General features: G+C 48.8%; 1 protein-coding gene across 2 annotated transcripts; it reads left to right on the plus strand.

Annotated features, from left to right (window-relative positions):
* Positions 1 to 8,458: 8,458 nt before the first annotated feature.
* AURKC (aurora kinase C) lies at positions 8,459 to 13,133 on the plus strand. 2 transcript variants are annotated; one of them, XM_058425104.1, is made up of 7 exons: positions 8,459 to 8,881; positions 9,338 to 9,374; positions 9,631 to 9,822; positions 10,142 to 10,280; positions 11,061 to 11,209; positions 12,462 to 12,636; positions 12,831 to 13,133. In XM_058425104.1, the coding sequence occupies exons 1-7, from the start codon at positions 8,824 to 8,826 to the stop codon at positions 12,999 to 13,001; spliced, it is 921 nt and encodes a 306-aa protein (XP_058281087.1). In that variant the 5' UTR covers positions 8,459 to 8,823; the 3' UTR covers positions 13,002 to 13,133. The 2 variants fall into 2 exon arrangements, with proteins under 2 accessions (XP_058281087.1, XP_032027197.1); XM_032171306.2 differs by having other exon boundaries at positions 8,460 to 8,881; positions 9,329 to 9,374.
* Positions 13,134 to 14,125: the final 992 nt, after the last annotated feature.

A 14,125-nucleotide genomic window follows, 5' to 3' on the forward strand; every position in this document is an offset into this window, starting at 1 on the left:
TGTTGGATTACAGGTGTGAGCCACCACACCCAGGCTGTATTGCCACTTTGGAGCGAAGAAATGGGCGAGGCAGAATAAACAAGTTATGAATTGGCTAGTTTGAATAATTTCAGGGAGCTCCAGAGTATATAGACTGCTTTTAGCTAGTAACTAGCACTGGGGTACTAGTTCCCAGCTAAAAATAACTGAGTAAGAAGGGGGATAGTAGCTCCACATGTGAGAACTTGCCAAAGACAGTTGAGGGGTAGGGCTGTGGAATGGCTGGTTTGCATGTGACAGGCAAGCTAGCGGAGGAGAAACACCCTCTTCGGGAAGTGTTACGAGCCATGGGCCTTGTGTAGACTGGCCAGGTGACTTTAATGAAATTCTGTCACCCAGGCTGGAGTGCAGTGGCACATTCATAGCTCACTGCAGCCTCAATCTCTCGGGCTCAGGTGATCCTCCCGCCTCAACCTCCTGAGTAGCTGGGGTTACAGGTGCTTGCCACCATGCCCAGCTGATTTTTTTTTTTTTAATCTAGGATGAGGTCTCTATGTTCGAAACCCAGTCTGGTTTTGAACTCCTGAGCTCAAGTGGTCCTCCTGCCTCAGCCTCCCAAAGTGCTGGGCATGAGCTACCTTGCCTGGCTCAGCATGTGTTTTTATTCTGATGTTTTTTGTTTGTTTGTTTGTTTGTTTGTTTGTTTTTTGAGACGGAGTCTCGCTCTGTCGCCCAGGCTGGAGTGCAGTGGCGCAATCTCGGCTCACTGCAAGCTCCGCCTCCCGGGTTCACGCCATTCTCCTGCCTCAGCCTCTCCGAGTAGCTGGGACTACAGGCACCCGCCACCACGCCCGGCTAATTTTTTTGTATTTTTAGTAGAGACGGGGTTTCACCGTGATCTCGATCTCCTGACCTCGTGATCCGCCCGCCTCGGCCTCCCAAAGTGCTGGGATTACAAGCGTGAGCCACCGCGCCCGGCCTTTATTCTGATGTTTTGACAAATGAGACCTTGCTGATCCTGGAGACACTGCTCCTCTTAGAGGTAGCAAAACTCTCCTCCGCCAGCTTGCCTGTCACATGCAAACCAGCCATTCCACAGCCCTACCCCTCAACTGTCTTTGGCGAGTTCTCACATGTGGAGCTACTATCCCCTTTCTTACTCAGTTACTTTTAGCTGGGAACTAGTACCCCAGTGCTAGTTACTAGCTAAAAGCAGTCTGTATACTCTGGAGCTCCCTGAAATTCAAACTAGCAAATTCATAACTTGTTTATTCTGCCTTGCCCATTTCTTCACTCGAAAATGGCAATACAGCCCGGGTGTGGTAGCTCACACCTGTCAGAATCCAACACTGGGCGCCCAAGGCAGGAGGCTCACTTGAGGCCAGGAGTTTGAGACCAGCTTGAGCAACATAGCCAGACCCCATCTCTCCAAAAAGAAAATTCACGGGGCACAATAGTGCACACCTCTAGTTGCAGCTACTTGGGAGGCTGAGATAGGAGTATTACTTGAGCCTGGGACTTTGAGGCTGCAGTAAGCTGTAACTGAGCCACTGCACCTCAGCCTGGACAACAGAGCAAGACCCTGGCTCTTTAAAAGTAAAATGAAGAAATGATAAAACAGGCTTTACCCACACTTTCCCCTTCCTCCCGTCTCCTAACCAACCGTGAGTCGTCCCTGTTTAGTTAGCCCTGTGTGGCTTAATGTGCCCCCTCTTCGTGGGAACTGTGAGTTACACACTCATCAGTGGCAGTCTCCTGATCTGTTGGCATCATCAACGCTAAATAATAAAATCTACATTTTAAAAAACCTACCTGAAAGCACTCATGAATTTCAAGAATTTAGCAAAGCACATCAGCCATTTCCATGTCATTTCCAAAGAACTGTGTCAGTGCACCAAGCCAAATGTGATACTTAGGTTGGAACTCAGTGGACAGCCATGGATGGAGGAGGGGGTCAATGCCAAAGAGGGGCTCTCCGAATGCATTGGTAGGACCCAGGCGTTTGAGGGACCATTGTGTTAGCAACATCTCAACGATCTGAGGGGTTGGGGTTTTTAGGAAGGTAGCTCCTGATGCCCTTCTCATAGCCCGACACTCAAGAAAGCTCAAGCACAACTAATTGAGGGCCCCAAATACACAACGCCTTCAGATATCATTCTCCCCGGGCCACTTGTCAATGTTTCCACGTTTGAAGGAAGAATGCCATCTCCCGGCCTGATCACATGGTGTTCTCTTGATTATCCTCCCTTTCACGGGCATCCTCCCTCCTTTCTTAAGCCTTTAGCCATTTGTAGCTGTGTGGGCTTTGAACATCTCTGTACTCTTGTTCTTCCTAGTTCCATTCCATGTCCTGGATCTCAGGGATAAGAACTCACGTACGTTCAAAGTGTGTCTCTTGATCTTTGAAATTAGGCTTCAGCAGTGATAGTAATCTTTTTTCATCTCAGTTTCTTGACTTCTGGCATACATGTCATTTCAGCCACCTACAAGCCTATTTTCCATCTGCATGTTCTTTTGCTGTGTGTGTGTGTGTGTGTGTGTGTGTGTGTGTCTGTGTGTGTGTCTATGTGTGTATGTGTTTGACATAGGGTCTTAGGGCGGGTGCAGTGGCTCACACCTGTAATCCCAGCACTTTGGGAGGTCGAGGCGGGTGGATCACTTGAGATTGGGAGTTCGAGACCAGCCTGGCCAACATGGAGAAACCCCGTCTCTATTAAAAATACAAAAAATTAGCCGAGTGTGGTGGTGCATGCCCGTAGTCCCAGCTACTCGGGAGGCTGAGGCAGGAGAAATGCTTGAACCCGGGAGGTAGAGGCTGTGGTGAACCAAGATTGCGCCATTGCACTCCAGCCTGGGCAACAAGAGCGAAACTCCATCTCAAAAAAAAAAAAGCAAAAAAAACATAGGGTCTTCTGATCATGGCTCACTGCAGGCTCAGCCTCCCAAGTATCTGAGACTACAGGTGCACATCACTATGCCCAGCTAATTTTTAAATGTTTTGTAGAGGTGGGGGTCTCCCTGTGTTGCCCAGGCTGGTTTCAAACTCCTGGGCTCCCAAAGTGCTGGGGTTACAGGCATGAGCCACCGTGCCTGGTCTTCATCTGCATGTTCTTTTGTCATTTTCAAACCCTTTCTGAATTATCCTCACACTTCTTGAGTATCAGACATCACCAGTCTGATCTTCCATATGTCCCTATGTCTGTATGGGCTTCTCCAGCTTTGAGTTCTTTGTCTTTTCCTCACTCTCTTCCTCTCATGGAGGAGCCTCTTGGGGCTCGTGTCATGCTCCCATTACCTCTTCCTTGTGTTATTTCTCTCCACGTCCCGCACCTCCCCTCTTCTCGTAAACTCCCCGGCTACAGCACCACGCTTTTTACCACTCTGGTGAAGGTCAGCAGTGGCTCCCTGTTTACGAATCCTAAGTCCTTGGCTTTTCTGGGCTACGGACAGGACTTGAAACTGTTGTTGTCCACTCCTTTCTCCAGATATACTCTTGGATTCTGTAAGGTGATGCTTCTGGTTTTCTCCCCTGCACCCCCTCACTCCTTTTCCCCTTTCATGTTGGTGCATCCACGTGTGTCCAGCCATTCGGTGTTGAAATTTCTTTCCTTTTTTTTTTTTTTTCTTTTTGAGACAGAGTCTTGCTCTGTCTCCGGGCTGAAGTGCAATGGCATGATCTCGGCTCACTGCATCCTCCGCCTCCCAGGTTCAAGTGATTCTCCCGCTTCTGCCCCCGAGTAGCTGGCATACAAGCACCTGCTATTATGCCCGACTAATTTTTGTGTTTTTGTAGAGACAGGGTTTCACCATGTGGGCCAGGCTGGTCTTTAACTCCTGACCTCAGATGATCCGCCTGCCTTGGCCTCCCAAAGGGCTGGGCTTACAGGCATGAGCCACCGCGCCTGACCAGTGTTGACATTTCTAAGGCTTTGTCCCAGGCCTCTTTTTTCTCTTACTGGTCTCTCCCCAGGCCTCATCTGCACGCTTGGGTTCAGCTACCTACTTTACTGAACACACACTAAAACTTACTTCCCCAGCCCTCATCTCATACAGGCTTACTGCTCTCGTTTCACTCCATGCTTCCCTTTCCTTTTCCCACTTGAGATGGAGCTTCCACCACCTGCTTTGCCCAGTTAGCAAATGTGTATCCTTCATTTCGTCTCAGAGAGCACACCTTCACAGAAGCCCACTAGAGCACCCAGCTAGCTCATACCCATTCTTTCATGATTATCTATTTGTTTGGTTATTGAATAATGACTGTCTCCTGAACTCAATTTCCAGCTTCAAAAAAGCACAGACCTTGATCTAGATTTTCTCCTAATGTTCCATATGCATAGTTTCTAGTCAATAGTGTGTATTCAGATATTTGTTAGGTGAATGAGCCTTAATCATTTTTGACATTGTACGTGATGTGACATTCTCTCCCCAGTACCTCCTCAGGCTCGATGATTTGCCTGAAAGTCAAACAAAATTCAGAAAAGAAAGTCACACAAAACCCAGAAAAGCTGTTGTACTCATGGTTACAGTTTATTACTGCAAAAGGATAGAGACCAAGATCACCAAAGGTAAAAGGCACATAGGAGGAAATCTGTGAGAAACCAGGCACAATTTTTTTTCTTTTTTCTTTTTCTTTTTTTTTTTTTTTTTTTTTTTTTTTTGAGATGGAGTCTTGCTGTGTCTCCCAGGCTGGAGTGCAATGGCACAATCTTGGCTCACTGCAACCTCTGTCTCCCGGGTTCGGGTGATCCTCTGCCTCAGCCTCCTGAGTAGCTGGGATTACAGGCACGTGCCACCACACTGGCTGATTTTTGTGTTTTTAGTAGAGATGGGGTTTCACCATGTTGGCCAGGCCGGTCTGGAACTCCTGACTTCAAGTGATCCACCCGCCTTGGCCTCCCAAAGTGCTGGGATTACAGGTGCAAGCCACCGCGTCCAGCCCGGGCACAAACTTAACAGGTGTTCCCTCCCAGTGCAGTTGCACAAGGACACACTGAATTCTCCCAGCAAAGTTGTGTGCAACACATTCACAGTACTGCCAGCCAGGGAAGCTCACCCAAGCCTTGATGTCTAGAGTTTTCATTAAGGGTCATTCAGGTAGGAATGCAGAACCCACATGAATAACCACAAATATCCAGTCTACAACCCTTGCAGAAAACAAACATATAGCATGGCCCAGGGCCTCAGCATGCAAAAGCCAGCATCCACCATGAATCATATTGTTAGCATAAATTATCTGGTCAAACGTGCAGCAGGACCTACCTATGGTTTTCGACATAAAAATCTTACCAGGCAAGATACCCCAAGAGGTTGTCTTCCTGAAGTTGGCCCTAATTCACTCTAGGGTCAGATATCAGATAGCTGTGGACAGTGCCTGTGTCCTAAAACCTGCCAACATTATTCACAGTAGCAAATCCTATTCTGTTTATGCTGCCCCTGCCCTGCCTTGCCTTTCCGGTGGAAAACACAACGCAGGCTCTGGGCCTTGCTTTCTCCTCTGCTGCTGCTTTCTAACCTGCTCTGGTGCTTCCACCCACGTGGTGTGCTCTGCCTCCTGTTTCTAGGGATCTCTTACTATAAACTTCCTCCATAACAGTCACTTCTGTATGTGAGTGTCACACCCTGCCTGATTAAATACAATCCCAGGTATATTCTGGAATACACAGGGAGCCTATTACAACATCCTTGGGCCGGGCGCAGTGGCTCGCGCCTGTAATCCCAGCACTTTGGGAGGCTGAGGCAGGACTGCTTGAGCCCAGGAGTTCAAGACCAGCCTGGGCAATATAGTGAGACCCCATCTTTACAAAGAATACATTTTTAAAAATTGGCTGGATGTGGTGGCATGCACCTGTGGTCCCAGCTACTTGGTGGGCTTAGGTGGAAGAATTGCTTAAGCCTGGGAGTTCAAGGCTGTAGTGGGCCATGATTGTGCCACTGCACTCCAGCCTGGGTGACAGAGTGAGACTCTGTCTCAAAAATAAAAATAAAAGGCCGGGCGCGGTGGCTCAAGCCTGTAATCCCAGCACTTTGGGAGGCTGAGGCGGGCGGATCACGAGGTCAGGAGATCGAGACCATCCTGGCTAACACGGTGAAACCCCATCTCTACTAAAAATACAAAAAATTAGCTGGGCATGTTGGCGGGCACCTGTAGTCCCAGCTACTAGGGAGGCTGAGGCAGGAGAATGGCGTGAACCTGGGAGGCGGAGCTTGCAGTGAGCTGAGATCGCGCCACTGCACTCCAGCCTGGGGGACAGAGAAAGACTCCGTCTCAAAAAAAAAAAAAATAATAATAATAATAATAATAAAAATATGACCTCCTTTACTGTGGCCTCCAGGACACTATACAATTCACGTCCATCTCTCTCTCTGATTCAGTTCATCTTCAGCTGCAGCCATACTAACCTTGTTGCACTTCCCCAGACACGACAGGACCCTCCCGCTTTCATTCCCTTGTCTTAGGTGCTCTCTCTGTGAGACCGTGTTACCTCAGATGCTCCATTCCTCCAAGTCCATGCTCAGATATAACTGTCTTTTAGACGTTTCCCAACCACTCTACCTCCCTCTAACCTTCTATATTGTTTACTTTTGTGGTTGTGGTTGTTCTTTTTGAGTTACTGATGGTTGGAATTAAAAGGTCCCCAAGGGCCAGGGACAGTGGCTCACGCCTGTAATCCTAGCAATTTGGGAGACTGAAGTGCGTAGATTATCTGTGGTCAGGAGTTCGAGACCAGCCTGGCCTCGAAAATGGTGAAACCCTGTCTCTACTAAAAATACCAAAATTAGCCAGGCGTGGTGGTGTGCACCTGTAGTCCCAGCTACTTGGGAGTCTGAGGCAGGAGAATTGGTTGAACCTGGGAGGCAGAGGTTGCAGTGAGCGGAGATCGCACCACTGCACTCCAGCCTGGGCGACAGAGTGAAAGTACATCTCAAAAAAATAAATAAAATCCTCAAGTACAGGAATGCATATTAACAATATACACATATATAAAACAGCACTTTCACATGGTATGAGTTACCTAAAGAAAAACAGAACGGGATGATGTTGTAGTGGGGGCTGTTTTAAATTGACAGGTTTGGGGCTGGGTGCAGTGGCTCACACCTGTAATCCCAGTATTTTGGGAAGCCAAGGCAGGTGGATCACCTGAGGTCAGGAGTTCAAGACCAGCCTGGCCAACATGGTGAAACCCTGTCTCTACTAAAAATACAAAAATTAGCCAGGCGTGGTGGCAAGTGCCTGTAATCCCAGCTACTCAGGAGGCTGAGGCAGGAGAAATGTTTGAACCTAGGAGGCGGAGGTTGCATGAGCTGAGTTCGAGCCACTGCACTCCAGCCTGGGTGACAGAGCAAGACTCCGTCTCAATAAACAAACAAACAAACAAAGATAGGTTTAGGAAAGCCTCTGAGAAGGGAATGGTTGGCCTGAGCTAAGCGCGATTACCCTGGTCCACCTATTGTAACCACCTAATGGGTTCATTATTTTCCCTGCTCCCCAGATAGAGTCGACTTATCAAGACAGGATAATTGCAATAAAGGGTTTAATTCACATCAATCCAGCTAAATGAGAGACTGGAGTTTTATTACTCAAATAGGTCTCCCCAAACATTTTGAGACTGGAGCTTTTTTGTTTTGGGGTTTTTTGTTTTGGTTTTTTTTTTTTTTTGAGACAAGAGTCTCGGTCTCCTTGTGTCACCCAGGCTGGAGTGTGCAGTAGCATGATCTTGGCTCACTGCAATCTCTGCCTCCCGGGTTCAAGCGATTCTCTTGCCTCAGCCTCTCTAGTAGGTGGGATTACAGGCATGCGCCACCACACCCAGCTAATTTTTGTAATAGAGACGGGGTTTTGCCCTGTTGGCCAGGGTGGTCTCGAACTGCTGACCTCAAGTTATCCGCCCGCCTAGGCCTCCCAAAGTGCTGGAATTACAGGCGTGAGCCACCACGCCAGGCCTTCAATTATATTTCTGCAAGATATGTTCCCTGTCTAAAAGAATTCAATTTTAAATGTTTTTGAAACTTACGTGTTTGCTAAACAAATAAATACATTGGGGCTGATTTTATGATGTGAGGCCAAAACCACAAACTGATTACAGAGTCCAACAAATATTTGGCGAGTGGGAGGAGAGGGGCAAGCGAGCTGGGCTTGTGGCGTCCTGGCTGTGAGCAGGCACAGCCACAGGCTTCAGGGAGCCCCATCGCGGTGACCCTGGAGAGTGGCTTGAATTGGACGTGACCTTGAAGCAAGGTGGTTTTGGGGTCGCGGGCTGCATGAGGTGGGAAGTGGTTTAGGGTCACGGGCTGCACGAGGCTCCAGCACGTCAGGAGTGGGCGTCTGTTCATTCCCACGTGCATCGCGGCTCTTTCCTAGTTGATGCATGCGCACCGTGGGTGTATGCGTTGTTCATTCCCTCTGGCCTGCTCCCATCACCGCCTCTCCACACCCTCTGTCTCCTTCCTTCTCGGGCCTCACTCCTGGCGCTGGCTTTCAGCCCGGACTGCAGCACTCCAGTTCCGCCCCGACACGGGATCCCTGGGCGGAGGCTCCCATTTCTGTCTTTTCTATTGGGAGCACTTCCGATGGCGTCAGGAATTTCAGCCAATGGGAGTCAGCCAGGAAGTACCTCGCTGAGCGGGCGGTGCCGGGTATAAAAGAAGGCCGCGCAGCCACGACTGCCGACGACGCCGCGGATCCTGGAGCCTGTGTACCTGTGAGACCTCAGTGAGGCCGCAGGACGAGCAGGATTGGAAGCATCTCGGCCAGAAAGTGACCCCCAACCCCTTTCAGGACCCTGTGAACTGGAACAGCCATCCAGAGGGCTCAGGAAGGCGTCTGCGCCCTCACCTCTTCTCCCCATGAGCTCCCCCAGAGCTGTGGTGCAGCTGGGCAAAGCTCAGCCTGCAGGCGAAGCGTGTGAGAGCCAGCGCCAGAGAAAGGACGCGGGGAAGGCTGGGGACTGGGCCAGGGGTCGGGTGCGCAGAAGACACATCTGTTGACATCTCCCCTCCCCCTCCTCCTCCCCAACCCTCTCTTTTCCTCCCCACTCCCTCCCTTCTCTCTCCCCCACTCCCTTCTCTCCCATTCTTTCTCTCACCTCTCCCTCCCCTCCCCTTCCTTTCTCTCTGCCTCTTCTTCACCTCCCCCTCTCCTCCCTCCCTTACCTTACTCTTCTTCCCCTTACTCTCTCCCTCTCTCCCTGCCTTCCCTCCCCTTGCCTTCCCCTTCCCTCTTTCTCTCCTCCCCTTCTTCCCCTCACCTCTCGCTCCCTCTTCCCTTCTCTACTGTTCTCCCCTCTCTTTCTCTCCCTTTCTCCTTCCTTCCCCTCTCCCTTCCTGTCTCCCTCCTCCTCCTCTCTTTCAGCGGCTACAGCAAGCCAAACAGCCCAGCAGCCCAGCAGCCCAGCCATGTGAGTCCCTTGGGTTTGGTATCTGGAAAAGGAAGGGAGGTGGGACGTGGGGATGAAGGACAGGCTGGGTGTGTGGGGTGCTGGCTCCTGGGACCGAGAACTACTGTCATGAGGAACATAGGGCTGGGCCGGTGTGAGAAGGGAAAGCGGCAGAGGAAGGATCCAGTGAAAGAGGAAGGGGAGCATTGGCATCCCTGACTTTCCCTCCACCTACCCTACCTCCCAAGCTGAGGGTCTTTTCTTCCTCTCCTGTCAGGCGGCGCCTCACAATCGATGACTTTGAAATCGGGCGTCCCCTGGGCAAGGGGAAATTTGGGAATGTGTACCTGGCTCGGCTTAAGGAAAGCCATTTCATTGTGGCCCTGAAGGTTCTCTTTAAGTCGCAGATAGAGAAGGAAGGACTGGAGCACCAGCTGCGCCGGGAAATTGAGATCCAGGCGCATCTACAGTAAGGACAATCTCTGCTTCCTCTTTCATCTTTGACGTCTGAGCCCAGCATTTTCCCCAAATACTAACCCCAAGTAAACCCTTCACTTCTACCTTGAAGACTTTTCTCTGCAGTTCATTCCATTTACACTACCTCCTACCCTGGGTCAGACACTCGAATCCTGGTTCCTGTTCTCTGTTCTCCCCTCACTTGCTCCCAGATAGGGCTGTTGTTATTCTGGTCCCAGCATAATTTGCCACTTGTGTGAACAGGCAGTGACAGTGGCATCGTATGATAGGCCTCAGGGAGAAATCTGACTCTTCCAACATTGATCCTTCAGACACCCCAATATCCTGCGCCTGTATAACTATTTCCATGATGCACGCCGGGTATACCTGATTCTGGAATATGCTCCAAGGGGTGAGCTCTACAAGGAGCTGCAAAAAAGCGAGAAATTAGATGAACAGCGCACAGCCACGGTGAGGTGGGGGACTGGAAGCTCTGGGGTCTCTGAGTTTATTGTGGGCTGGTGGGAGCTCTGTTTGTGGCTGTCAGGAGGGTCCGGATTGCCTTTTGAAAAGTTTACTTCTGAATTTTTTTGTGTAAATTTAATATAATGGCACATATGTTCTACAGCTTCATCCTTGGATACCCTAATTAACCTCATTGTATCTCCAGAGTATTAATAAGTACTGTGTATAGGTTTGGATTCTTTGGTTGTAAGCAACAGAATCTAACTCCACTGCCTTATGTAAAGAAACATATTGAAAGGCTGTGAAGGAGTTCACTGAAAAAATATCTAGAACTGGCTTAGAGATAGGTACAAAGAGATTTCTAGAGGGTTCTGGAAAGGGAACCACGGCAATGATTTTCCCAGCAGCAATGGTCCAATCAGCTTGCTCTGTCAGGATGAGTGGTCTTCCATCTTTCCTCCTGTTTCTGTTTCACTTCCTCGGGCCTCAAGTCCTGTGAGAGATCACCTGAGTGGCTCAGTGTAGGTTCTGTGTCTGGCTACTTGCTGTGCTAGGACAACAGGGAGGATCTGTGTCCATGTTACCATCCGTCCTATAAGACGACATAAAAAGGAGAGGAAATCCACACCCCACACACCAGTAACTGGTGCAATTTGAAAAGGAGGAAATGGAGTTGCTGGACCAAAAAGATTCCACTGTAATCATACAATTCATGATAAGTGTTCCACCTCAGATGCAAATTGTGGCAGGCTTCACTTCCAGGGTGACTTTTCTTTGCACCCACAGATAATAGAGGAGTTGGCAGATGCCCTGACCTACTGCCATGACAAGAAAGTGATTCACAGAGATATTAAGCCAGAGAACCTGCTGCTGGGGTTCAGGGGTGAGGTGAAGATTGCAGATTTTGGCTGGTCTGTGCACACCCCCTCCCTGAGGTAGGTCAGGTGGTGGTGGTAGGGTGAGTTCTGAGTACCAGTTAGGAATGACCCAATTTAATGTATTTCATGTGTCCATGTGTAAAACCTAGATACGAACTTCGGGTTTGTATTGGAATACTGCCTTTTTCTTTTCTTCTTTTTTTTTTTTTTTTTTGAGACGGAGTCTCACTCTTTCACCCAGGCTGGAGTGCAGGGGCACAATCTCGGTCTCCCAGGTTAAAGTGGTTCTCCTGCCTCAGTCTCCCAAGTAGCTGGGATAACAGGCATGTGCCACCACACCCAGCTAATTTTTGTATTTTTAGTAGAGACGGGGTTTTGCTATGTTGGCCAGGCTAGTCTCGAACTCCTGACCCCAGGTGATCTGCCCACCTTGGCCTCCCAAAGTGCTGGGATTACAGGCATCAGCCACCACACCTGGCTGAACTACTGCCTTTTTCTTTTCTTCTTTGAGACGGAGTTTTGCTCTTGTTGCCCAGGCTAGATTGCAATGGTGTGGTCTCAGCTCACTGCAACCTCCACCTCCCAGGTTCAAGCGATTCTCCTGCCTCAGCCTCCCAAGTAGCTGGGATTACAGGCATGGGCCACCACATCCGGCTGATTTTGTATTTTTAGTAAAGACGGGTTTCACCATGTTGGTCAGGCTGGTCTCCAACTCCTGACCTCAGGTAATCTGCCTGCCTTGGCCTCCCAAATTGCTGGGATTATAGGCATGAGCCACCACGCCTGGCCAATGCTGCCGTTTTCAAACACATATTCTTGATATGTATTTGTAGATTTAAATAATGTGGTCCAATCAAACCTTTTATTTTCTGATCTTTGTTAATATATAACTATACCAGTAAGTTTGCATGTAAATAAAGTCATTGCTCCACAATTCCAAAGGAGTGCATTTTTCTGTGTGAATAATTTTCATACAGAAATTTTCTTACCATAATTTATTTATTTGGTTCTCATTGATACACCATCAGTTTGTTCTAGATCTTTCTTGATGCTGAGAATATTCTTGTGAAAACATTCTGGAGCATGAGCTAAATCACTGTATGAATAATTCCAAAATATGGATTTATTAATAGTAGGTCCCAGTACTTCTCCGAACCTTGGTCCATATTAAAAATTTGTCTCTCCAAACTCCTGTGCTTGGGAGGGACTTTCCAGGTGTCCTAGGGTCTCCACATCTCAATGAAAGCTGGGGAAGGAGAATTTCCCTCATCCTGGGCCTCTACTTACTCCCTTTTCTGCCTTCCTCTAGGAGGAAGACAATGTGTGGGACACTGGACTACTTGCCCCCAGAAATGATTGAGGGGAGAACATATGATGAAAAGGTGGATTTGTGGTGCATTGGAGTGCTCTGCTATGAGCTGCTGGTGGGATATCCACCCTTTGAGAGCACTTCCCACAGTGAGACTTACAGACGCATCCTCAAGGTGGGACAGTCACCTTTGGGCATTCATGGGGGAGCTGGTCAGTGATGGCTGCTGGGCCGTGGGAACTGGGGCACACACACACAGGGTTGTCTGCTGTGGTCCAGAACAGCACCTTAACAAGGTTCAAAGAAGAGAGAGGACATTGACCAAAGAAATTAACCAGACTTCCCTTTCTTCCTTCCTGGCCTCATCAGGTAGATGTGAGGTTTCCGCTATCAATGCCTCTGGGGGCCCGGGACTTGATTTCCAAGCTTCTCAGATACCAGCCCTTGGAGCGACTGCCCCTGGCCCAGATCCTGAAGCACCCCTGGGTTCAGGCCCACTCCCGAAGGGTGCTGCCTCCCTGTGCTCAGATGGCTTCCTGAGCCCTGTCTGCCTCTGTTACTTTGTGTGTGTTCAGGGAGCTCTCCTGGCTCTGCCACCTCATTTGTCTTTATTTTTTTCTCTTTTAAGATGTAAGATGCTAATTAATAAAAGCTGAATCATTTCGTACCAGCTCTTCATAGTTGTGTGAATTATTACGTGACTGGGTAGAATCTTTATTTCTTGTGGGAACTCTTTCCCATGAGAGCCGCCCAAGGTTATTCTCCCTGCTACCCCCACCTTCCACCTCTGGAGATGGTGAGTTCATTCTTCTTGAAAACTCTTGCCTACTTTCAGGTCAGGCACGGTGGCTCACACCTGTAATTCCAGCACTTTGGAAGGCCAAGGCAGGCGGAACACTTGAGTTCAGGAATTCGAGGCCAGCCTGGCCAACATGGTAAAACCTTGTCTCTTCTAAAAATACAAAAATTAGCTGGGCGTTGTGGCAGGCACCTGTAATCCCAGCTATTCGTGAGGCTGAGACATGAGAATTGCTTGAACCCGGGAGGCAGAGGCTACAGTGAGCTGAGATCTTGCCATCAGAGTCCAGCATGGGAGACAGAGTGAGACACCATCTCAAAAGAAATGAAAGAAAACTCTTGTCTACTTTCTGCAGATAAATGCCCTGAGGGTACATAACCTGCCACCTATCACAGTGGCTCCTTGATCCAACTTACTATTCTCCATGTTTTCAGGAGTATGCCATTTGTAAAACAGGACTGTCATCAACCCAAAGTTCCACTCTCTTTTTATGGACATCAATATGCTGCTGTCTCAAATAAAATGTTTCACTGCACATCAGTGTAACCCAATTGTCAAATGAATACACTAGCACCTCTGTGTTGTGTCATACTCTCGATTACATTAGAATAAGTCATTCCTCATAATAAATATAACATCACCTCTTTTGAAATTACTGCATGCTGCAATTTGGGGAGTGGCCTTCCAGGCTTCTGTAACCTTCTGTGACAGTTTCATGTGGCAGCTGCTCCCTGCACCCATTATAAACTGACTACCACAGTAAGCATCTAGACTCCTCAGCTGTAAGCTCAAATGTTTTTTGATCAATGCAGTCAGTTACACCAGTATTTCTGCTAACTTTAGTTGTTAAGCACTTTATATGGAG

The sequence above is a fragment of the Hylobates moloch genome, unplaced genomic scaffold (assembly GCF_009828535.3).
Source record: "Hylobates moloch isolate HMO894 unplaced genomic scaffold, HMol_V3 SCAFFOLD_12, whole genome shotgun sequence".
Lineage (NCBI taxonomy): Eukaryota > Metazoa > Chordata > Mammalia > Primates > Hylobatidae > Hylobates > Hylobates moloch.

Bases quoted from the DNA above. Each gene is read 5' to 3' on its own strand.
- AURKC (XM_032171306.2), top strand. From the start codon at position 8,824: ATGAGCTCCCCCAGAGCTGTGGTGCAGCTGGGCAAAGCTCAGCCTGCA. The intron at 8,882-9,328 runs GTGAGAGCCAGC...CCTCTCTTTCAG, and splicing joins TCAGCCTGCAGGCGAAGCGT to CGGCTACAGCAAGCCAAACA. The intron at 12,637-12,830 runs GTGGGACAGTCA...TGGCCTCATCAG, and splicing joins CTTACAGACGCATCCTCAAG to GTAGATGTGAGGTTTCCGCT.